The 26,003-nt window shown below is 43.3% G+C and overlaps 1 protein-coding gene across 1 annotated transcript in view; it reads left to right on the top strand.

The window, feature by feature from the left end:
• The first annotated feature begins 2,982 nt into the window (after window positions 1-2,982).
• Window positions 2,983-26,003, top strand: part of atp10a (ATPase phospholipid transporting 10A) — a 181,699-nt gene continuing 158,678 nt past the window's right edge. Inside the window, exon 1 of the mRNA XM_043692276.1 lies at window positions 2,983-4,018. Within this exon, the coding sequence (XP_043548211.1) occupies window positions 3,606-4,018 (413 nt within the window). The 5' untranslated portion in view covers window positions 2,983-3,605. The remainder of the gene's footprint in view (window positions 4,019-26,003) is intronic.

The raw sequence follows: 26,003 nt of genomic DNA, 5'->3' as shown, positions 1-26,003 counted from the left end.
ATTGCTGTGGGTCTGGGGTCACATGTTGGGTGGATGCCTCTAAAGAAGATGAGTGAAATCAATGAGTTTTTATGACAATCCACAATGGTTACATGGTTGCCGTTACGTCAGTTCTTTCTTTCAAAATTTTAATTGAATTGAAATTTCATCATCTGCCATGGTGGGATTTGAACCAATGTCCCCAGCCTGGAGTTCCAGGTTACTCATCCAGTGACATCTGCACAGGCTGTATAAAACAAAAGATAATGTTCCAAAAGATTGGCAGGAACAGAGACATCTGGGATTACTTATGTATAAGTCATTAAACATGGCAGGACAAGTGCAGAAAGCTGTTAATAAAGCATACTGGATTAGAGTCTTAGAGCTGTACAGCACAGAAACAGACCCTTTGGTCCAACTCATCCATGCCGACCAGATATTCTAAATTAATTCAGTCCCATTTGCCAGCATTTGGCCCATATCCCTCTAAACCTTTCTATTCACAAACCCATCTAGATGCCTTTTAAATGTTGTAATTGTACCAACCTCCACCATTTCCTCAGGCAGCCCTTCCATACACGTACCACCCTCTGTGTGAAAATGTTGCCCCTTAGGTTCCTTTTAAACCTTTCCTCTCTCACTTTAAACCTATGCCCTCTAGTTTTGGATACTCCTATCCTGGGGAAAAGACCTTGACTATTCGCTCTATCCAAACCCCTCATGATTTTATAAACTTCTGTAAGGTCACCCCTCATCCTCCAACACTCCATTGAAAATAGTCCCAGCTTATTCAGCCTCTCCCTATAGCTGAAACTCTCTATCCCCTGGCAACATCCTTGTAAATCTTTTCTGTTTATGAATAGGAAGGGTTTAGAGGAATATGGGCCAAGTGCTGGCAAATGGGACTAGATTAGGTTGGGATGTCTGGTCGGCATGAATGAGATGGACCAAAGGGTCTGTTTCTGTGCTTTACATCTCTATGACTCTAACTTCCGCAACATCTTTCCTATAGCAGGGAGACCGAGTTGCATGCAGTATTCCAAAAGTGGCCTAACCAAACTCCTGGACTCAATCCACTGACCAATATAGGCAAGCGTACCAGATGCTTCTTCACTACCCTGTCTGCCTGTGACTCCACTTTCAAGGAACTATGAACCTGCATCCCAAGGTCTCTTTGTTCAGCAACACTCCCCCAGGATTTAAGTGTATAAGTCCTGCTCTGATTTGCCTTAGCAAAATGCAACACCTCACGTTTATCTAAATTAAACTTCATCTGCCATTCCTTGGCCCATTTGCCCATCCGATTACTCCGAGGTAACCTTCTTCACTGTCCAGTACATCTCCAATTTTGGTGTCATCTGCAATCTCACTAACCATACCTCCTATGTTCACATCCGAATCATTTATATAAATGACGAAAAACAATGAACCCAACACCGATCCTTGCAGGTATGCTCAGATATATTTTAGTTAAGCTGTTGAGGAAGTTACAGCACACCTCATACAGGAACAAAGAGGTTATGCTAAACCTAGGTAAGCTCTATCTTCATCTCAGCTGGCATATTGTGTACTGTTCTGGATGTTACACTTTATGATGGATGTGAATTGGAGAGTGTGAAGAAGAAATTTACAAGAATGGTTCCAGTGGTGAGACTGGAGATGACAATGCCAAAATAAAATTGCATTGAATCCCCACAGTGTGGAAATGGGCCATTCAGCTCATCAAGTGCACACCAACCCTCCGAACAGCATCCCACCCAGAACCACCCCCTTCCCATAACCCTATATTTCCCATGGCTAACCCACTAGCCTGCACACTATGGGCAATTTAGCATGGCCAATCCATCTAAGCTGCACATCTTTGGACTGTGGGAGGAAACACATGCAGACACGGGGAGGATATGCAAACTCCACACAGATAGTCACCCAAGGCAGGAATCAAACCCAGGTCCCTGGCGCACTGAGCCACCGTGCTTATTCGATGACACTTTTTGAATTCATGAGGAGATGGAATAGTTGGGAGCAGCCAACTTTTAAGTGCATTGAGATGGCAGGAACAGATTTAGAATGTTTTGCAACTGAACCAAATACGTGGGTGAGAAAAAAAAAGTTCTCACCAGCCCGCAAATAATCTGGAGGTAGGGGGGGCAGGGTGGTTCAGTTGAGGGATTGTATAATACAACTGATGATTCTTTAGATAGAAACAATGTGCAGAGTTACAGGGAACTCTGTTAGCCCTGAGTCAAAATGCTGAGAGAACCAGAGCAGATATGATGGACCGAATGGCTCTATTTTGCACCAAATTCAGCAATTCTGAGAGTGTGGGGTGGAGAGGAAACTCCGATTCACCTCCGCATTCCTCAGATTGGGTCAAGGTTAATTTGTTGTTTTTAATTGTTGCCCGGTGACCCTTTCAAACAGTGCAGAGAGTGGGCAGGCATGAGCACAAAACCCTTGAAGAACAAATACCCACAGAAAAGGAACAGTAAAATTAGTACATTAGTCCATTTCCTAAGTACTACTGGTTTTAAAACTGTTATATTCCTATCATCTACACACCTAGACAGTGCATTTATTCCCTGATTATTTGCGGTCTGATGAAAATGTTTTATTTTCTCACCCTGGTATTTGGCTCAGTTGGAAAACATTCTAAATCCCATCTCCATCCTTTTAAGAGCTGGTTGCTCCCAATTTTTCCATCCCTCCTGAATTCAAAAAAGTGATCTATTGAAGTCACAAGCTTTTACAACATCTCCAGAATAAGCTAACAGATGGATTCGCGTGCATTTGACCACTTTGTCTGCTGTGAAGAATCAAGTGCACTCCCCAACAAAAAGACATCTGAGCTGGGGCGATAAGAAAGCGAAACAGAAATCGCAACCTTTGAGATTTCCTGTGAAATCCGCTCGGCCTGGTTTTGTTTTATCTGTGTCTGACGCTACCATGGCTACAAAGGAGGAACAATCAATGAAGTTCTTTCCAACTCAACTCAGGCTTTGCAACTGAGTGGGCACAGTTTTAAGTTGGGGAGTCCTTGCTAGAGCCAAGGGGTGGGATGTGAAGGGGTGGGAGAAAGGGAAGAGAAGTGGGTGGGTGAATTGAAGCATCAGCTGAGCTGGCGGCTGGGTTGGGTCTGTGCAGTGGGCAGAGCTTGTGTTAAGGGGAAGGAGGGAGTTAGACATACATTCCTGGGCGGCTGGAGCTGAAAGTTATTTTGCAATATTGTTGAAAGAATACCGGATATGTGGAAGTTTCTCACCAGCAGCAGTGGAGAGAGAGAGAGAGACAGGCAGGCAGAGGAGGAACCCTTGGTGTTTGCTGTGTGTGTGTATGTGTGTGAGTCTTGCAATTTGTTGCCCTGAAGTTTGCATTAAATTCACATGGAAGTGAAGGAAGAGGGAGGTTTCACATTGCAGCAATCTGTCAGCAGCAGCAGTTTGAAGGGAGAGTGAGTGATTATGAAGGGGAGAAGGAGCACTGGACGTGTCCAGGAGCCTGTTGGAGATGTTTAGCCTGTCTCTCTAGGACAGTAGCAAAGGTTTGTGCTTTGATGTCCTGTGTGTGATATATATGGGTGCTGGTGGGCTGGCTAAGGTGGGGCTCCAGGTGTATGGGTGCAGCTCAGCATGGCCCAGGACATAGCCCCGGCTAAAGGCTGCAAGCTGCCCCGGAGCTCCGGCTCCAGGAGAGAGGGCAAGAGCCGCACTGTCCGCTCCAACCTGCTGCCGCTCGGCCCGAAAGGCAGCGACCAGCCCCGGAGGCTGCACGCCAGCAACCGACTCAAGACCACCAAGTACACGCTGCTCTCCTTCCTGCCCAAGAACCTCTTCGAGCAGTTCCACCGCTTCGCCAATGTCTACTTTGTCTTCATCGCCCTCCTGAACTTCGTGCCCATCGTCGGCGCCTTCCAGCCCGAGCTGGCACTGACCCCTGTAGTCTTCATCCTGGCTGTGACTGCATTGAAGGATCTGTGGGAGGATTACAGGAGGTACAGGTCTGACCAAGAGATCAACCACATGGACTGCCTCGTTTACTGCAGGTATTTGAAATGTTAATGTATACTTTTACAGCACACAGGTATTTGCAATATTGATACTTTAGTACAGATAAGTGTGACTATTGATACTTGTGCACAGTACGAATATTTGCAATATTCATATTTAAGTGCAGCTAATCCTCAATAATTTATCAGCACAGAAATATTTGCAATATTGATACTTTAATGCATGTATGTGTGATTATCGATACTCTTATACAGTACAAATATTTGCGATATTCATATTTAAGTACAGGTAGTTCTTAATCATTTTACAGCACAGAAATATTTGCAGTATTGATACTTTAGTGCATGTGTGTGTGATTATCGATACTCTTACACAGTACAAATATTTGCAATATTCATATTTAAGTGCAGCTAATCCTTAATCATTTTACAGCACAGAGATATTTGCAATATTGATACTTTAGTGCATGTGTGTGTGATTATCGATACTCTAACACAGTACAAATATTTGCAATATTCATATTTAAGTGCAGGTAATTCTTAACTTTACAGCACAGAAGTATTTGCAAAACTGACTGCAGGTATTTGCAACAGCAATATTTCTACACAATTCAAATATATGCAATATTCATATTTTAGTACAGGTATGTGTAATTGTTAATATTTTTAGACCACACAAATATTTGCAATATTGATACCTGAGTGCAGGTATTTGCAACATCAGTATTGTTTTGCACTTCAAATATTTGTACTATTCATATTTTAGTATAATATGTGTAATATTGGCATTTTTGGACCACACAAATATTTACAATATTGCTATATTTTTATTGAGTGCAGGTATTTGCAACATTTCTTTTGTAGACATTTCAAATTTTAAAAGCACTGTAATTTTGAAATTGATATGCCTTAAAAGACAGATATTCCAAAATGAAAATGCACATTTTAAAAAAGTTATTAAAATTAATTCTTTGAAAAGTCCATCTTTTTTAATATATGGGTTGTTACTCTCTTGAGTTCTCTGTCGTGCTGGGTCAGTGGTAGTGTGTTGCTGGCCCCTGGGGAAGTCTTGTGGAAACATGTGCGTTTACATATAGATTGTAGCCCGGAGCGATGGAAAGGGGGCACCTCACGTGGTTAACTAGGACTGTGTCACACTCTTACCACCTGCCATTGGGCTGTGTTGGAAGGAGTTGCAGGTTGATGCTCAAACTGTTTTGGTTGCGTTAAGAATACCCCAACCTTGGCTGTCAAGTTTTGAGATTGAACTTGTACCAAGAGCTTCTGTATCAGAGATAGGTACATGACCCAGTGCTTCGCAAGTCCTCCCATGTACCTGGTACATTTCTCCATTCTGAGTTTTGATACTCTTCTTTACATTGGTACTAGTTTGCAACTTGTGCATCAGTTAAAGTTTTCAAGAGGTATTTAATGCTCAGTGGTTCTGAGGTGTTACATTAGACTATCATGAGCAAACTATTTATGACTAGCGCAGCACTTAACAAATTCTTTCCCAAAGCTTAAAAATTGTCAGGTCCCCTCAATGTGGCTGGTAGCAGTGTCTGGAGAAAACCCATGAAAGCAGGATGAGAATATTTGGGAGTGACTGTTACAGTCTCGAAACTCATGACCCCCCACTCAGGTTTCCAGTTCCCATTTTGGGAAATTCTGCTCTAGTGTTTAAAACACAATTTCTAAAACTTCATTTACAGGATAGGCATCAATTTGTGCCCAGAGTGTGGATAAGTAACAGTTACTAGGCACCCTCCCTATTTCACATTGTCTTTGTGGTTATTTGTGTATTGGAATATGAATAATTTTCACAAATTGCAAGTGCTGGTTGCTTTTGTATGCAGCTGCAATATATTATGAAGAACAAAACAGACTTTAATCATTCTTAATGGTTTGATTTACTGCCAGTGTGTTCTAAAGGTTGCTCTTTTTGTATAAATCACCACCCAAGATTTACCTTAAGAATCACCTTAGGATATGTTGTGCTTTGAAAACAGATCAAATACATACTTATGGGTTCTGTGATGAGCAGTAATTGATCAGACTTGTGTTATCATAATTTTTCTCAATGCAAGGGTGCTGATTTTTACTTCGGATGAGCTCTGGGAAGTTCAGATCAAGTTGTAAGAGTGTATCCTAGAATGTGATTTTATAGATTTGCTCCAAAACTATGAATGGCTGCCTGGAAACCTCTGTTTGTGATAGAGGGAGCAGAGCAATCTTGAAAATATTTTTTCTCTAAAATAAATGCCTTATAATGAGCTAAGTTGTGAATTGACAAAGCAGAAATAAGTATATGTTGTCTGTGCAAAATTGTAAAATTAACAGTCACCAGTGTATAATTTAGTAAAAGTATCCTTTTTAGTTTGTAATTTATTACAGTTACCAACCTAAAACTTGGCTGATCATTACAGACTTGACTCAGTCTGACTGGCTCCAAGGTGCAGCAACTAAGTTCTGTCCTAGTGGACTGTGTTTAATGCACAAAGCTTCACTTCGCCAATTGTATAAACTCTTAATAAAAAAACACCGAGGATGCTGGAAATTTGAAACAGTAACAGAAAAATCTTGTAAAATGCTCAGGAAGTCTGGCCACATCTGTGTCAAGAGAGAAACACAGTTAATGTTTCAGGTTTGTGACCTTTCATCTGAACACCTGACGGAGCATCACAGACATGAAACATTGATTCTGTTTCTCACAATTGCTGCCAAACAAATTAAGTATTTCCACCTTCAAACATTTAACTTTAATATTGGGAAGAAGTGGGGGCTTTCCCTTAACATCAAAAAATAACCAGGAGACCCAGGTTCAAGTCCCACCTGCTCCAGAGATGTGTCATAACATCTCTGAACAAGTTAATTTGAAAATATTCAAAGAAAGCCTTTTGTACAAAATATTTTGTCCAGGTACTCTGGAGGACCTCCTTGGAGAAATTCCAGCAGTTCTTTGTTTTAATGCTTTTGAGTGTCAGTTCCATTGCATTAGATTGCAATGCACATCTTAAGCTTCAATTTAATTGACGATTTAATTTGATATATTGTTGTCACATGTGCCCAGGTACGGTGAAAAGTTTTGTTTTGCCAGCAGTACAGGGAGTTCATAGCAAACAAGGGCATACAGATCATAGGGTGCATATATGGAGCGAGGCAGACATGTTCCAACCGCACAGAAGGTGCACAAAAGCAGGGTCAGTGTTAGATTTGAAATTAGAGAGGTCCATTCAGCACTCTAATAACAGCAGGGAAGAAGCCGTTCTTAAATTTGTTGGTGCATGTGTTCAAGCCTCTGTATCTGTTGCCTGACAGAAGAGGTTAGGAGAGAGTATTACCAGGGTGAAGGATCTTTGATGATGATGGCAGCCTTTCTGCAGTAATAAGAAGTGTAAATGGAGTCTTCGGATGGGAGATTGGCTTCTGTGATAGCCTGGTCTGTGCACACAACGTTCTGCAGTTACTTACAGTCCTGAGCAGAGCATTTGGTGTACTAGGCCATACAAGTGCTCTGGAATATTTGCAAAGCAAAGTGCTTCCATGCATTGCTAGCTTGCATTTGATATTGTTGGTTGGATGCACACTTTGGGTCTATTGCACTGTTGTCGATCACTTTTTCCTAGACCCAGTTGAACTTCAAAAAAGTCTTGCTAGTTGCAGGAGTGTATTGAAGCCGACTTGGATCAGACATTTTTGGTTGATTCGAAGCTATCCTGCTCTTCCATTCTTTGTAGTACTGTGAATTGCGCTGTAAATTTTAATTGTTTCATTTTTAATTGCGAGCGGCACTAAATAGCGTATAGATGTGTGCGTTTCTGGCAATGTTTCTGTGTTTGTGTTTGAGCACTGTTGCTACTTGGTGACTGCACTGAAATGGTTATTTGCCTAGTCATTGAAGTCCGTTAAGTGTGCTGAATAGAGGCTGGACAGATGGTTTCCCAGCCTTGTTGCTAGTGTAAAAGGATGAAACTTGAATGTTTATTTTCTGCTGTACCTCGTGCAGATGGTTTGCTTGCCACTACACCCTCACCCACTAGTAAACTGTGACTGATTGATTGCTATTCCCAGTTAAATTTAAACTAGTCCAAACTGCCCTTACCTACCAAAGATACGATTTATCAGTTTTACGGTGGGACTTCAAGTCCTTACTTTACAAATAACAAATGATTTACAAACAGGAAATTAGTAAGTTAACCTTAGTCTTTGGTTTGCATTCTGGCAACAAAAAAATGCTCTCTTTTCCCAGAAATAGGAATGAGTCACAAGAATGGAATTAAAAGTCAATCTGCGATATTTTAAGTGAATCAACAAATAGAGTAGGAATTGTTCTGTGATTCACTACTCTGAAAGTAGTTTAGTTAAAAATTAAAAACAGGCCCATCCTGTTTTTAGACTGAATGGGCAATCATATGATACTCCAATTTGACAATTACGTTGAGCCAGTAACAGGAACTGTTTCCAACCTGCTGCCAGTCTTAGTTTTTATCAAAGCAGAAAGGTACCATCGCAGACATTAGATTGACCTTCTTCAGCTTGAACCCACAGCAAGCAATAAGCCCAGATGGAGTCCTCGACTGTGCACTCAGAACCTGTGTGGACCAGCTGGCAGAAGTATTCACTGACATCTTTAACCTCTCCTCACTATGATCTGAAGTCCCCACATGCTTCAAGAAGACCAGATACAGAAGCCTGAACACACACACGCACACACGCACACGCACACACACACATGCACACACACACACACACATCAGCCGGCCTCAAAACAGTTTCTATCCTACTATTGTTAGAATACTGAATGGACTCACAAACTCTTAGCATTCGCCTGTACCTGTATTTTGGTTTTTGCTGCTGTTTACTTATTATTTACTTATCTATGCTACTTAACTCTGTGATCTGCCTGTATTGCTCGCAAGACAAAGCTTTTCACTGTGCCTCGATACACGTGACAATAAATTCAATTCAATTCAAGACCACCATCATGTGATGCCAAAGAAATCCCACGCAACGTTCCTCAATGACTACCGCCCGGTAGCTATGATCTCTATAATTATGAAGTGCTTCAAGAAGTTGATCGTCACTCACTTCACCTCCAGCCTTCCACATTGCTGTGAAGCTTTGCAATTTGTCCACAGCCATTACCCTGGCCCTACACTTATCCCTGCAACACCTGGATCACAGGCTCCTTCTTATTGATTACAGTTCTGCATTCAACACCATAACTCCAAACAATTCATCTCTAAATTCTGAGACCCAGGTCTCAGCCTCCCCCCTCTGTAACTGGATCCTCAACTTCCTGACCCATAGACCGCAATCAGTAAGAATAGGTGACAACACCTCCTCCACCATAATCCTAAACACTGGTGTCTCAGAAGGCTACGTACTCAACCCTCTTACTGTGCTCCTTAAACACTCATGAGTGTGTGGCCAATTTCCACTCCAATTCCATTTACAAGTTTGCTGATAATGCCACCACTGTAGGTCGGATCTCGAACAACGATGAGACAGAGTATAGGAACACAGTTACGTACTTGGTGGCTTGACGTAAAGATAACAATCTCTCCATCAACATCAGCAAAGGAGTTGGTCATTGACTTTAGGAAGTGAAGTGGAGGGCATGCCCCTGTCTGGGTCAGTAGTGCTGAGGTCGAGACAGTCGAGAGCATCCAGTTCCTGGAAGTGACGATCACCAACAATCTGTTCTAGTCCACCCACATCAACACAATGATCAAGAAAGCATAACAACATCTCTTCTTCCTCAGGATGCTAAGGAAATTCAGCATCTCCACACTGACTCTTACCAATTTTTATAGATGCACCATAGAAAGCATCTTACCCAGATGTATCACAGCTTGGTGTGGCAACTGCTCCTTAAAGACCGAAATAAACTCCAGGGAGATGCAAACACAGCCCAATTCATCATGCAACCCAGCCTTCCATCAACTGCGCCTGTCTACACTACCTGCTGGAAAGCCGTCAACATAATCAAAGATGCCTCCCATCCCAGTTATACTCTCTTCCAGCCTCTTCCATCAGGTAGAAAATATAAAAGTTTGCGTACATGTCTGAATAGATTCAAGAATGCTTTTTCCCTGCTGTTAACATGATTTTTGAATGGACCTCAACTAGTCCCACCTGCCTGTTCCTGGCTGTCTACTGGTCATTTAACCATCCAAGTACCTTTTATGGATTGGTTGGACCAAAGGGTCTGTTTCCATGCTGTACAACTCTGTGACTCTCAAGCGTTAATGTTGGTTCACTCTCTCTCTCTCTCTCTCTCTTTTGTGGCTATAACATTGTATTTTGAACTCTGTTCTGCGACCCTGATACACTTTGTATGATATGACATGTCTGTAGAGCATGTACAACAAGACTTTTCACTGTAACTCAGTAAATGTGACAATAATCAATCAACCAATCAATACTTATGATTCATTGATGTCCACCAAAAGGTCTAAACATCAGCTTTCAATTTAGACTTGGGAAAGGAGGGATTATCAGGAAATTAAATGTTGTGTTCTATTTAACTTTGCAGCTGCAGTGAAGGAAATAGCTTCCTCATGCTACCTGTGCATCTGCCTTCAGTTTTTCTTGATTTAACTGCTTAACGTTTACAACTGTGAAGCAGATGCTGCCTTATAATGATCCCATGGGTCTTGTGGAATTGTACTGAAGTTATCGGGTCACTCAGATTTGAAGATTGTGGCTCACGATCAGCTCAATCTTGCCTTTACCCGTCACTCTCCTGCCAGGGTTTTGTCATGCATGAAGGAGGCCTGATCATTGCCATCGGTCCCACAAAACAGGGCTGATATCAGCCAGGCTTCTTATTTCGGGTGTCCTCGTATTGACTCAACAGGAAAGGTCTTGGAGCCGCAGGTCTTTGGGCAAAAAGGACAAGGTTGGGTGTGGTGGGGGAGAGGATTCTCAAGCTAAGGTCTGTGCTAGCTCACTCACTCGCTCATGCTCTTGCTCTCGCTAACTCTCGCTCTCACGCTCTCTCTCGCACTCTCACTCTCTCGCTGTACCACTCTCTCTCTCGCTGTCTCTCTCTCTCGCGTTGTCTCACCTTCTTGTGCTGCCTTGCCCTCTTGCGCTATCTCACTCGCTCTCTTGCGCTGTCTCGTTCTCTCCCATGCTCACTTTCATGCTCGCTCACTCTCCTTCCATTTCCCATCCTGTCTGCACAGTAGAACTCACATGGTTATCTTCCGATAGCCCACTGGCTTGCTGGATGCAGAGCCATCACATTTCATTGGTTTATGGCTAAACTATGTTATGTACTCTGCCAGTTTTCCTCCTTTTAAAATGATTCGGCTGTTCTCATTGTGTTAACTATCATGATCAGTATGCCTTTATGCTCATTATATTACCATTTCTATCCTAACATGTGACCTGAGAGAACCATCTCATGTTTCTTCCTAACTTGGATCCCTTGAATACACTCCACTGCTCCTCAGCTGTAACCTAGTAGATTAATATTAGCCTGGATGCTTGTGTGCCCGAGGAATGTAAACTTTGTGCATAATAATTAGTTGTAGCTAATGTCTATTGGATTCTTCAATACTCCGATATCCATGCCCACTTTCTTGCGGTACAGGAGGTAATGTAAGCATTGCTGCCTCCCGTAAAACACCCCGTTGGGGTCAAAACTCCTAACGCACTTACAACATAAAGACATACAAACTAGGAGCAGGCCACGCAGTGACTAAGGAAATGGCCTTGTGTCTCTAATCTTCTCCAGCTTTATAGCCCAAGATATTTATGCTCTATCATTCTGGCCACTTGTCACCCTCAATGCTCTCTTCAATCATTCTGCCATCGATGGCCATGCTTTCATTTGCCTTTGGCCTGAGATTTGGAATGTCCTCCTTGCTCACCTAATCTAAAAGCATATTATGTAGTTTTTTAAAAAAAATTCATTTTGTGTCACATGTGCATCACTGGTTGGCCAGCATTTAATGCCCGTCCCTAGTTGCCCTTGAGAAGATGGAGGTGAGCTGCCTTTGTGAACCACTGCAATTTACCTGCTGTGTGTTGACCCACAATGCTATTAGGGAGGGAATTCCAGGATTTTAACTCAGCAACTGTGAACGAACGGCGATGTATTTCCAAATCAGGATGGTAAGTAGCTTGGAGGGGAGCTTGATGGTGGTGGTGTACCAAGTATCTGCTGCCCTTATCCTTCTAGATGAAAGTGGTCATGGGTTTGGAAGGTGCTGTCTAAGGATCTTTGGTGAATTTCGGCAGTGCACCTTGTAGGTAGCACACATTGCTACTGCTGAGCACCACAGTGAAAGGAGTGGATGCCTGTGAATGTAGCACCAATAAAGTGGGATGCTTTATCCTGGATAGTGCCAAACTTCTTGAATGTTGGAGCTGTACTCATCCAGCCAATTGGGGAGTATTCCATCACACTCCTGACTTGTGCCTTGTAGATGATAGACAGGCTTTGGGGAGTTAGGAGGTGAGTTACTTGCCACAGTATGTGTTATTATGTCTTGTCATGATCCAGTGAAATGCATTGGACTGTTTCATTTTGCCTGTCAGTCAGTTCCTCCACCCTCCCCACCACCACCACTGCTGCCCCACAAAAGGTTTCCTTTAGGATCTTGCTGTATTATGTTGGGGGATTTCTCAAAATAGTTTGGTTGAGTTTCAATATGAAACACCAGTGAGATGCTGTTTGCCAGCTCAGTTGATCAGGAAGTTGGTGACGATGTAAAGGAGGAGTTATCTGGATGTAACTTGAATGTGATTCTGAAAGAAGCAGTTCAATCAAAACAGGCCTCTCAGTATGGACAGAACGGGTTGTATAGAAGTTTCAAGAACAGTGCCACAATTGTGCAGGCAAATGTAAAATGTCTCACACAGGAAGGAAAAAGTAGGCGTAATGTGTGCATCTTGTGGAAATGAGCTATCTTATAAACGAAGCCAAAAGGGAAATTTAGACTATTTCAGTAGTTGTTTGTTGACCTAGCCCTTAATGCAGCCATGACATCGTTATTAAAATTTGGCTACTTTAACGTAGGAAATAGGAATGGGTGCATTGTGCCAATGACAGATGTAAAGTCAATTAGCTCATAACTTGCTGTTGCCATCCTTTCTTAAACAGAAGTGGCGCATTTTGAAAACCTCCCATCATAGTAGGAGGGTTGTATATCTCCAATTTGATTGACAGCTTGTAGAGGATATTAAAGGATTAGTTTATTCTCCTTTCATGATGTGTACTCATTGCTGGCAAGCCCAGAATTTGGTGCCAGTTCCTAATCGCATTTAAGTGGCTGGCAAGGCCACTGCAGAAGGCAGTTGAGAATCAACCATTGCGGTCAATCTGGAGTTGCATGGGAAGATAATCCCACAATATTAGGGGTGGTTCAATGGTTAGCACTGCTGTCTCACAGCACCAGGGACCAGGGTTGAATTCCAGCCTTGGGTGACTGTCTGTGTGAAGTTTGCATGTTCTCCCCGTATCCTTGTGGATTTCTGCTGGGTGCTCTGGCTTCCTCTCACAGTCTAAAGGTGTACAAGTTAGGTGGATTGACCATGCTAAATTGCTCTGCAGTGATGTCCTGGCCAGGTGGATTAGCCATTGGAAATGCAGGATTACAGAGATAGGTTGGGGGGGGTGGGACTGGATAGGATGCTCTTCAGTGGGCAGAATCAGTGGGCCCAATGGCCTCTTCCCACACGAGGGATTCTATCGTTTGCCAAAAAACACAACAGATATCTGCTTTTTGACTTGTACTTTGTTTCAACATTTTTCCTGCTGTCAAATCGCTGTTTATAGACATGAGAGAGTGAAAATGCTGTGTTCCTTTAATTAATTTGTGTCTGTGTCTGGGATTTGGCTGCCAGCTGTGAGTTTACTCTCTGCTAGTGCTGGAGACCAGAAGGCTGACGTTAGTGGCTTGCTTGGCTGTCGATACGATCTTAACTGGACATCAGAGAAAACATTGACTTAGATTATTTCTTTGCTGGAAGTGATGACAAAACTTTCTCACCAGAACATCTTGAAGCACACTGCACAATGAATTAACTTTTTGTAGAAAATGTGAATAGATACATTTCCCATGCCATGTAGAATCTCGGAGTTAAATTCAGCGGTTGCTTTCTTCTGCCACTCCTCACCACTTCCCAGGGATCTTGGTGTTGGTCACCTGGCTTTCTGCCTATTAAATCCCAAATTGCGTGACACTTTTTTTACATTGTTTTTGCATTGAAGCCTGTTCTGTTCAACTTGTCCGTGCTGTTGTTATTAATATGTGTGGTGTTTTAAATATTCTCCTTCCTGCAACCTGCTTAATCTAACCATTGCACCCTTTCTTCAGCTGAGAAAATGCTCCTCCTCCATGGCAACACCTTGCCCAATCAAAGTTGGTCTGCCAGCCAGTCAGTACCTTGCTTCTCATACGGTATAGGTTGGTGTGCCCTTTGAAGTGTGACATTCTCGCGTCTGTCATGATGAGTGCAAGACTCCTTTATTTCAAGATAAACTCAAATTCCGTTCTACCGAGTGACTCACTGAGCCTTGTTTGGTCCCAAGCCAGGAGGATTCCTGCTGATTTCAGGAGGAAAAATTATTCCTTTCTTGCTCTCGCACCCACCCAGCTCTGGCTGGAATTGTTTGTGGGAGGCTGAATAACTGAACGGATACAAAGTAGAAATGGAACAACTTCTAAACTGTACAGCAGGCAAGCAAATTCCGTGGGGCCGGTGTGCGGGCAGGATGTTAGAGTTAGAGCCAAAGTTAGATCAGCCATCGTTAGACTGACAGTCCATGGGTCCTTCTCCTCCTCCTGTCTCTTATGTCAGGGACCAAATTCATGGTTTCGCAGTGCCATTTCCCTTTTCACTTTGGAACATAACTTATTGCAAACGTTCAAGAACAGCACAGCACAAGGACAGGCCCTTTGGCACACCAAGTCTGCTCCTACACATCATACCTTTATAAACTAAAAGCCCCTTGCCTCAAAGTAGAATCACACAATCCCTACAGTGTGGAAACAGGCCCTTCGGCCCAACAAGTCCACACTGACCCTCTGAAGAGTAACTCACCCAGACCCATTCCCCTACCCTACTAACACATTCCTGAACACGATGGGCAATTTAACATGGGCAGTTCATCTCACCTGCACATCTTTCGACTGTGGGAGGAAACCCACGTGGACACGGGCAGAATGTGCAAGCTCCACACAGACAGTTGCCCGAGGCTGGGATCGAACCAGGTCCCTGGCACTGTTCGGCAGCAGTGCTAACTGCTGAGCCACCGTGCCGCCCACGGTCTGTATCCTTTTTTCTTCACGCCTATTCATGCATCACATCTTTCGACTGTGGGAGGAAACCCACGTGGACACGGGCAGAATGTGCAAGCTCCACACAGACAGTTGCCCGAGGCTGGGATCGAACCCAGGTCCCTGGCACTGTTCGGCAGCAGTGCTAACTGCTGAGCCACCGTGCCGTCCATGGTCTGTATCCTTTTTTCTTCATGCCTATTCATGCATCTGTCAAGATGCCTCTTAAACATTGCTATTGTATCTGCCTCGACCACCTCTCCTGGCAGTGCATTCTGGGTACTTACCAGCCCCTGTGTAAAAACAAAATCCCCCTCACCTCTTCTTTAAACTTTTCCCTTTTACCTTAAACTTATATGCCCGAGAAATTGGAATTTTTGCCCTGGGAAAAAGACTCCAAATATTCATTTTATCCTTGCCTCTCATAGTTTTGTAAACTTCTGTCAGGTCACCGCTCATGTTTTGACTTTCAAGTGAAAAGAAACCCAAGTTTGTCCAATCTCTTCCATAGCTAACACCCTCCAAATCGGGCAATATCCTGGTAAATCGTTGCTGTTCCCTTTCCAAAGCCTCCATATTCCTCTGGTAGTGTGCCAACCAGAACTGTACATAATATCCCGAACTAAAAGCTTGATACATGACTTGCCAATTTTTATACTCTATGCTCCATCCATGCCAAATGCCTTCTTGACCACCTTATCCACTTGTGTTGCTACTTGCAGTGAACTGTGGGCTGGAATGCCTTGACCCCTCTGTATTTTGATACTAAATGAAGTTAAAATTGTCTGGAGCTTATGATAATGTCTGGACCCAATGTGCTCATCCTAAGCACCCTGCTCCACCCTCCCATTAAAATTGCGCACTTTCTTAGCCATTGTCTTGAGTTGGATCACTATCTTTTTGGATTGTGAAAATGAGTAAGGTCGCCACCATTTGAAACTGGCAGATGTGCCTTTGTTACTATAGAAGTAACAGTTCAGCTTTACAAATGAACTCCTGAGTGTGAAAATAGTAGTATTTTCTAAGGTTTTTTTGCGGAGAGGTTTCTCTTAGATGTTTTGATAAGATTGGATGCCATTAACCAATGTGCTTTAACAATGGATTTTCTTAATTTAACTGCCTGTATCGGCATCAAATTTTCCAATTGATTTGTTATGGCTCATTGTCTTTTTAAGTTGATAATTCTTCATGCTGTAGGCTTGACGATTATTACATCAAGTAAAATTTGTCATTTTTCCCCTCAACTATTTTCATAGTTCTAACCTCCCTGAAATCAGAAAAAACATACTTTTCTTTAGGAATGTATTTCTAAATCGTAGAGGGATATTACTTGAGTGAGACTTCAGAGGGCTGTTTGATTGGGTTCTATGCTAATGCTGTCCTAAGGTTTTTATTCAATCATTCGTGGGATTTGGAAGTCAATTACAAGACTAGCATTAATTGCTCATCCCTAGTTGCCCTCAAGAGGTGTTGGTGGTGAGCTAATGCCTTCAGTTGTTGCAGTCCACTCAGTGTGGGTACATCCAAATGCAGTTGGGAATGCAGTTCAAGAATTTCAACCCAGTGACTCTGAAATAACACTGAGAAAGTTCAAAGACAGGGTGGTTTAAGAGTTGCAATAAGCTTATGAATTAAGAGCAGAAGTGGACCATTCAGCCCCCTCAAACCTGCTCCACCGTTTGAGAAGCAGGAGGCTGGAAGAACACAGCAAGCCAGGCTGCATGGGGAGGTGAAAAAGTCCGCGTTTCGGGTGTAGCCCTTCTTCAGTCCTGAAACATTCACTTCTCCACCTCCTGATGCTGCCTGGCTTGCTGTGTTCTTCTAGCCTCCTGCCTGTCTATCTTGGATTCCAGCATCTGGAGTTTTTTGTTTGTCTCCACCATTTGACCTAGTTGATCTAGATTTGACACAACATTCCTGTCTGCTCCGTTTGATTCTTGACTCCCTTATTGCTAAAGAATCTTCCTAAATCTAGTCTTAAAAATACTGAACAACCCAGCCTCCCCTTAAATCTGATATGAGCTGTTATCCTCACTGGTAATGATCATCAAAATACCAGATTGTCATCAAAACCCCAGAGGGTTGCTGATTTCCCTCGGGGGAATCTACTTTACGGGCGGCACGGTGGCACAGTGGTTAGCACTGCTGCCTCACAGCGCCAGAGACCCGGGTTCAATTCCTGCCTCAGGCGACTGTGTGGAGTTTGCACGTTCTCCCCGTGTCTGCGTGGGTTTCCTCCGGGTGTTCCGGTTTCCTCCCACAAGTCACAATGATGTGCAGGTCAGGTGAATTGGCCATGCTAAATTGCCCGTAGTGTTAGGTAAGGGGTAAATGTAGGAGTATGGGTGGATTGTGCTTCGGCGGGTCGGTGTGGACTTGTTGGGCTGAAGGGCCTGTTTCCACACTGTAATGTAATCTAAACTTCTCTATCCTGCCTGGCCAACAGCAATGTGATTGACTCTCAACCGCTCATGGAAATGGTCTGGCAAGTCACTGAGCTGTCTGCGTGGTCATGTTGCGGCTGTACAGGACGTTGGTCAGGCCACTTTTGGAATATTACCTGCAATTCTGGTCGCCTTCCTAACGGAAGGATGCTGTGAAATTTGAAAGGGTTCAGAAAAGATTTGCAAGGATGTTGCCAGGATTGGAGGATTTGAGCTACAGGGAGAGGCTGAATAGTCTGGGGCTGTTTTCTCTGGAGCGTCAGAGGCTGAGAGGTGACCTTATAGAGGTATATAAAATCATGAGGGGAATGGATAGGATAAATCGACAAAGTCTTTACCTTGGGGTGGGGGAGTCCAGAACTAGAGGGCATAGGTTTAGGGTGAGAAGAGAAAGATATAAAAGGGACCTAAGGGACAACTTTTTCACGCAGAGGGTGGTATGTGTATGGAATGGGCTGCTAGAGGAAGTGGTGGAGGTTGGTACAATTGCAACATTTAAAAGACATCTGGATGGGTATATGAATAGGAAAAGTTTAGAGCAGGGGTGGGGAACCTGCAACCTTAAGGCCGCATGCAGCCTCCTAGGCCATTGTGTGTGGCCTTTTGATTGAATCCAAATTTTGCAGAACAAGTATTATTTTTTTTGTTAATTTTTTTTCATCCTGTATTATTTTTATTTTAATCTTAAACTGAATGTATTTAAAATACCAGAGAGTAAAAGAAAATTCAACAAAATAATCCTCACAGACTGACTGCCACTCTTAAAAAAATGTGAATTTTGAAGAATATGTAATTGAAATAAAAAATGTGAATTTTGAAGAATATGTAATTGAAATTTCTTGGATGCAGCCTTATTAGATTACAACTAACATAATGCAGTCTTCCAACATGAAAAGGTTTAGAGGGATATGGGCCAGGTGCTGGCAAATGGGTCTAGATTGGGTTGGGATATCTAGTGGGCATGGACGAGTTGGACCGAAGGGTCTGTTTCTATGCTATATATCTCTGAATCTTTTTGCTACCAAGAAAAGGCAATGTGGATAGAGTCATAGGGATGTACAGCACGGAAACAGACCCTTTGGTCCAACTCATCCATGCCTACCAAATATTGTAAATTAATCTAGTCCCATTTGCCAGCACTTGGTCCATACCCCTCTAAACCCTTCCTATTCATATACCCATCCAGATGCTTTTTAAATGTCGTAATTGTACCAGCCTCTACCACTTCCCCTGGCAGCTCAATCTATACACGCACCACTCTCTGTGTGAAAAGGTTGCCCCTTAGGTCCCTTTTTAAATCTTTCCCCTCTCACTTTAAATCTATTCCCACTAGTTTTGGACTCCCCTACCCTGGGGAGAAGACCTTGACTATTCACCCTATCCATCACCCTATCCGTGATTTGATATATCTCTATGAGGTCACCCCTTAGCAACCGACTTTCCAGGGAAATCAGCTCCAGTTTCTTCAGCCTTTCCCTATAGCTCAAACTCTCCAACCGTGGCAACATCCTTGTAAATCTTTTCTGCACACTTTCAAGTTTCGCAACATCTTTCCTAGATGGGCAACCACAGTTCGGGAAGGCAGTAACTGGGGACTGGAAATTAATGTTGACTTTACCAGCAAAATTCACATTCTGAGGAGGAATGTATACTTTTGAAAAAAAAGTGATCACTTGGGAAAGGTAGACTGATTATAAACCCAGGATTATGCCCGAAACGTCGATTCTCCTGTTCCCTGGATGCTGCCTGACCTGCTGCGCTGTTCCAGCAACACATTTTCAGCTCTGATTATAAACCCAGGCCATTTGGATGGAGAGGGAAGGTTTGTGAATTTCCACTCCGACTCCCTAGCACCAATCCCTCACCCCATGAGCTTGAACCTGATATCGGTAGGAACTCAGTGGTCCAAGGTCATTCCTTGTAGAACCAACATCTGCGAAAGATGAGCACCGTACCATTTCTACCTTGATCTCAATCTCTGCTCTCAGCTTTTCCCATCTGCTGCAGGGATTGTGGCTGCTGCAAGGGGTATCTCAGTTTCTTTCTCTCCTCTCCTCAGAAAATCATTTTTAATGAATGAAGGAAGGCAGAGAGCAGTCCCATTGAGGGCAAGGGTGGAGACGAAACATGACCGGGGAGGCTAAGAACGAAGTGACGTGTGAGTGAAAAACACAAGTCACTCAGAACGTTTATTCTTATCCCTTGCCAAAGTACACAGGTAGACAGCTGGGAGCTTGACTTGGCTCTTTGTTCAGGGGCTGCAGACAGAATTTAGACTTTGGGACATTATGTACACTTCACAGTCATTGGCTGCCTTCCATAAATAGGAGTAGACTTTCTTTTTCAGAAAAGAAGTCATTCTGATACAGCTGAATGTCTATAAATGGAAAATAGCCCTCAAGTATAGCAGGTTTTCCTGGACTGTTTTTAAACCTAGATTACATGAGAGACTCTATTTTGAGTTAAATCCAGGGAAAGAGAGACTCTAGTGTGTTGTTAAACTGTTAAAAATCTAGAATAAGTGTCAGACCAGCGGGACAGTGTATGATTCTGAGTTTACATTACTGCCAATCACGAGTGTTCTACCAGTCAAAAGGCTGACACTTCCATTTCATCGGAAACGTGCTTGCCTGCCTTATTCCACTTCTGTGTATCCTCTCCCATGTAATTCTCAATATTCATCATCTTCCCGGCAGAGTTGTTACTGTAAATCACCCCACAGTTCTTCCAGTGATGTGAAGATGTCACCTTTCCTTTCCTGCAGACAAGATGGACCTTTGTTTATTTTTAAGAAAAATCCAAGCCTTATGATTCAATGTCCCAGTATTTTGAACGAAGTGTGTGTATTTTTAAGTGTTGATCAAATCACTGTACACTTTGTGACCTATTACTTAGATAATCGGTGTTTGCTGCCTGAGTGTTTCTTATGTCCACGTTGAGAGATTAACATGTTTAACAATGTCACTTGATATTTGGCCGGAATGGCAAGTTGCCAAAGGATTTGTAAATATCGCCTCCTTTTAATGAACACACTCGAGGTAAGGGAGGAAGGGTTTCGTTAACAATCTCCCTTTGACTTTACCACATGTGAGATCAGGATTTGGAGCAACTGAGATGAGATTGATTTGCAGGAATGGGTTCTAGACTCCCAAATGATTCTCAAGTTCCAAATTGTAGAATTACTGAATAACACACAACTCAGGAGGAAGTCATTCGGCCAAATGAGTCAGTCCTGGCTCTTTCTGTCTGGTCTTACCCTCTCACACTACAATTTTATCTTTAAGTATTTATCCATCTGTCTTTTGAAAGCTGGTACTGCTAGTCTGTTTGGACTGGAAGATGAGGCAAGTCAATCCAAAATCTAACTACTTATGATTCTAAAAGGATAAATTTAGTGAGTTGTTCGGATGTTTTCATTTTTAAAATTTTTTTTTGTTTGGAGCTGTGAACTGAGACCTGAAGGTGACCTTTGGACAGTAAGCAGCAGCTTGTTTTAAAGAAAATGAGAAGAACCAGCAAACTGGGAATTTTTTCTGAGGTCAGGCCTGCAAGTTAATTGTAGTTCGATTCTTGTTCACAGAATGCTGTGGACAGTTCAGTTCTCAAACAGACGGCAGATGTTGAATGTTAACTAGGTCCTCATAGGGAGACAACCAGTCCAATAGAGAGAAGCCAGCATTTGAACTGGCTTTTGAACTGTGTTTTAAGTTAAGATGATTGTAGCTATGGAAGATTTTGATTGCTCCCTGATTGTCCTCCCCTTATCAACTTATTGGAAGTTCTGAGAATAGAATCTCAGTTATAACTATTAAGTGAATATTCTTCACAGGCAATTGGAAGCTCGTTGCATACATCAGTGACTTCAGAAGCCAGGCAAGATACAATCCCATACGTCTGCGATGTTACACATCATGGAGTGTGAAGTGCATTAAGTTCATTAAGTGAACTGTCCAGTTACATCTCATTTTTGTTCTTTTGATTTATCCCTTTACTGGATCTGTCTGTCTTTGTGTGAGTGGGGCTTGAATCAAAGAAGATTGGGTATAAATAATAGACGAGGAGAAAGTGAGGACTGCAGATGCTGGAGATCAGAGCTGAAAATGTGTTGCTGGAAAAGAGCAGCAGGTCAGGCAGCATCTAAGGAACAGGAGAATCGAGGTTTCGGGCATAAGCCCTTCTTCAGGAGTGAAGGGCATATGCCTGAAATGTCGATTCTCCTGTTCCTTGGATGCTGCCTGACCTGCTGCGCTTTTCCAGCAACACATTTTCAGCTATAAATAATAGACATTAATTAGCTTACCTTGTTGCTTAACTTCACTCTGCTAAAGCTACTGTATTAATAAATCGTTACTTCTTTATTTTGTTTAAGTTGTGAACTTGGCGTTTCCTATCAGTTACACACAAACACCTCTGATACTTACTATTCAAAATGTCTGCTTAGGAGCCATCAAGGTCAATTTTGAAGGTCATTGAATGTTTTAATTTCACTGTGTTGTGAATAAGACCACAAGACCTGAAGACAGAGGAGCAGAAATTAAGCCATTCAACCCATCGAGTCTGCTCTGCCATTCAATCATTGGCTAATACATTTCTCAACTCCATTCTTCCACTTTCTCCCCGTAACCCTTGATCCTTTTTTACAATCAGGAACCTATCTATCTCCGTCTTAAATGACCTGGCCTCCACACCCTTTTCTGGCAGTGAATTCCATAGATTCACCACTCTCTGGCTGACGAATTCTCTTCTTATCTCCATTCTAAAAGGTCTTCCCTTTATTCTAAGGCTGTGCCCTCAGGTCTTAGTCTCTCCTACCAATGGAAACATCTTCCCAACATCCACTCTGTCCAGGTCATTTGGTATTCTGTAAGTTTTTTATGCAGCTATTTGATTTGATTGTCTGTCTTCAGGTCGTAATGTAACGCTACCTCGGATTCCTTTCCCTCTTGAAAGGTGTGCTGTCTATGTGGCCACCCTTCAGCAATTGGAAACAGTTCACCTTTATTTTGTCCATCTAAACCCTTTAGAGTTGGGAACCCCTCAAGTGAATCTCTTTTGGGCCTTCTCCATTCAAAGGAAAACACCCCCAGCTTCTCCAGCCAATCCATACTGTGTATTTCCTCATCACAGACAATTCTAATAAATAGCTTATGTACCATGTCCAAAGTCTTTGTCATCTGCTGAATATCTGCTCCCAGATTTGGACACTGTATTCCAGCACGATCGAAACTGGCGTTTAGCTTAACCTCCTGGCTTTTGATCTCACTGCTTCTAACTTATAAAACTGAAGAACCTGTGAGCTTTATTAATCATCTTATCCACCTTCGTAGATTTTGTGCACAAATGACCTTAGATCCTGGTTCCCACACCCACAATCAGTGTCCATTCCTCACCCTTTCTGACTTGCTTATGTTTCAGTGCTTGTATCATCCCACTGTGAGTTGTGGTAAGGGCATTAGCCCATCATCAAGAATGCAGAACTCTGCAGACACCGCTGATACCCAGATCCTCCCGAAAGAACACCTAACGGAGAATTCACCACAAAGGTATACAGGAAAGCCACACACACAGACCAAGTCCTGAATTACGAAAGCAACCACCCCAATACACACAAAAGAAGTTGCATGAAGACACTGTTCAAAAGGGCCACAACACACTGCAGCACACCAGAACTGCAAAAAGAGGAAGAAGAACACCTCTACAATGTATTCGCCAAAAACGGATACCCGTGCAATTTCATCAACAGATGCCTAAGGGAAAGACAACGGAACGAGGACATGCCGCAACCCAAAGGACTAGCCACACTACCATACATCAAGAGCATTTCCGAACTGACAGCCAGACTACTGCGACCACTAGGACTCATTACAGCACACAAACCAACAGCCACTGTCAGACAACAACTCACCAGAACGAAGGACCCGATACCCAGCATGAGCAAAACCAATGTAGTGTACAAAATCCCATGCAAGGACTGCACAAAACACTACATAGGACAAACAGGAAGACAGCTAACGATCTGCATCCATGAACACCAACTAGCCATGAAACGACACGACCAGCTATCCTTAGTAGCTACAGACGCACATGACAAGCAACGTGAGTTCGATTGGGACAACACTACTATTATAGGACAAGCCAAACAGAGAACAGCCAGGGAATTCCTAAAGGCATGGCACTCATCCACAGATTCAATCAATAAGCACATCGACCTGGACCCAGTATACCGACCACTGCAACGGACAGCTGGAACTGACAACCGGAAGTGGCAGAGACAAACCATTATAAATGCCGGAGGAAACATCACAGAAGCGCTTCACAGGAGACTCCCAAGCACTGAGGATGTCACCCAGACAGGGGACGAAACATTTGCAACACAAATTCCCAGCTCGGCGAACAGAACCACAATAACTCTTCATTGTCGAAGAGCGAGGTGATGACTGAGTGGTGTTATCACTGGACTGTTATTCCAGAGACCCACATAATGTTCTGGGGACCCAGGTTTGAATCTCACAATGATGGAATGTGAATTCAGCAAAAATAGTCTGGCATTAAGAGTGTCCTGCTGACTGTGAATCCAGTAGCTCAGTGGTTAGCACTGCTGCCTCTCAGTGCCAGGGACCGAGGTTCGATTCCCGCCTCAGGCGACTGTCTGTGTGGAGTCTGCACATTCTCCTAGTGTTTGTGCGGGTCCCCTCCGGGTGCTCCCGTTTCCCCCCACAGTCCAAAGATGTACAGGTCAGGTGAATTGGCCACGTGAAATTGCCCCAGAGTGTTCAGGGGTGCGTAGGTTAGGAGCATTAGCTCAGGGGTAAATATGAGGAATGGGTTTGGGTGGGATACTCTTCAGAGGGTCAGTGTGGATGTGTTGGGCCAAAGGGCCTGTTTCCACACTATAAGGATTCTATGGTTCACTAATGTCCTTTTGGGAAGGAAACTGCTACACTTACCTGGTCTGGCCTACATGTGATTCCAGACCAACAACCAATGTTATTGCCTCCTATCTGCCCTTTGAGCGATACATGTTGGCCTCATCCCATGAATGGAATAAAAAAAGTTCCATGTTTTTTGATCCAATTTATACTTAGCCGAAGTTAAATAGTTAGCAGCAGCTTGTCAATACCTGATAAAGATTGCTATCTGTGTGAACAAGTGGGTGAATATTCAACTTAAAGCAAATAAACTATAACACATTGGAGCAGGAATTAGGTCATTCAACCTATTAAGTATGCCCTGGCCTGAGAAGTGGCAGATGGAGTTTAATTCAGATGAATGCGAGGTGCTGCATTTTGGGAAAGCAAATCTTAGCAGGACTTATACACTTAATGGTAAGGTCCTCGGGAGTGTTGCTCGGGGATGTGCAGGTTAGGGTGGATTGGCCGTGCTAAATTGTCCCGTAGTGTTCAGGGATGTGTAGGTTAGTGTGGATTGGCCGTGCTAAATTGTCCCATAGTGTTCAGGGATGTGCAGGTTAGGGTGGATTGGCTGTGCTAAATTGCTCCATACTGTTCAGGGATGTGCAGGTTAGTGTGGATTGGCCGTGCTAAATTGTCCCATAGTGTTCAGGGATGTGCAGGTCAGGGTGGATTGGCCGTGCTAAATTGCTCCATACTGTTCAGGGATGTGCAGGTTAGGGTGGATTGGCCGTGCTAAATTGTCGCACAGTGTTTTGGTGCATTAGTCCGAGGGAAATGGGTCTGGGTGGGTTACTCTTTGGTGGGTCGGGTGGACTTGTTGGGCCGAAGGGCCTGTTTCCACACTGTCGGGAATCGAATCTAAAACTGATTATATGCAGAGATGGCTGTCAGTGGTGGAAGGGTCGGTAACTAAGGGAGACGGATTTCAGGAGTAAGAGGGAATGCGGTGGAGGTTTATCCTTTGCATATTGGTAGAAAGAACAGATGCGCGCTCGCTGACCCAGGGACAAGGTGGTGGGATAGCAGAGAGTGTGATTTGAATATTGAAGGATACAGCACATTCTGGAAAGACAGGAGCGAGGAGAAAGATGGAGGTGTGGCTCTGTTAACTAATTCTGACCCCAATGGAGAGAAAGAGAGACACCTTAATTCAGAGAAACAGGAACAAGGAGGAAATTAGATTGACTTAAAGGTGAGAAGCTGCTTCTGGGAGTGATGCCCAGCTCCCCAAACAGGGTCAAGTCAAAAGCAAGTGAATTGAAACGAATTGAATTTATTGTCCCGTGTCCCGAGACACAGTGAAAAGCTTTGCCTTATGAGCAATCCCGGCCGAGTTAAGGAGCATAGATCCGTAACTGATAGGGAA

Source organism: Chiloscyllium plagiosum, chromosome 6 (assembly GCF_004010195.1).
Source record: "Chiloscyllium plagiosum isolate BGI_BamShark_2017 chromosome 6, ASM401019v2, whole genome shotgun sequence".
NCBI classification, from domain to species: Eukaryota; Metazoa; Chordata; class Chondrichthyes; order Orectolobiformes; family Hemiscylliidae; genus Chiloscyllium; species Chiloscyllium plagiosum.
Note: the sequence above shows the minus strand (reverse complement) of the source record. Positions and strands in the feature narration are given on the sequence as shown.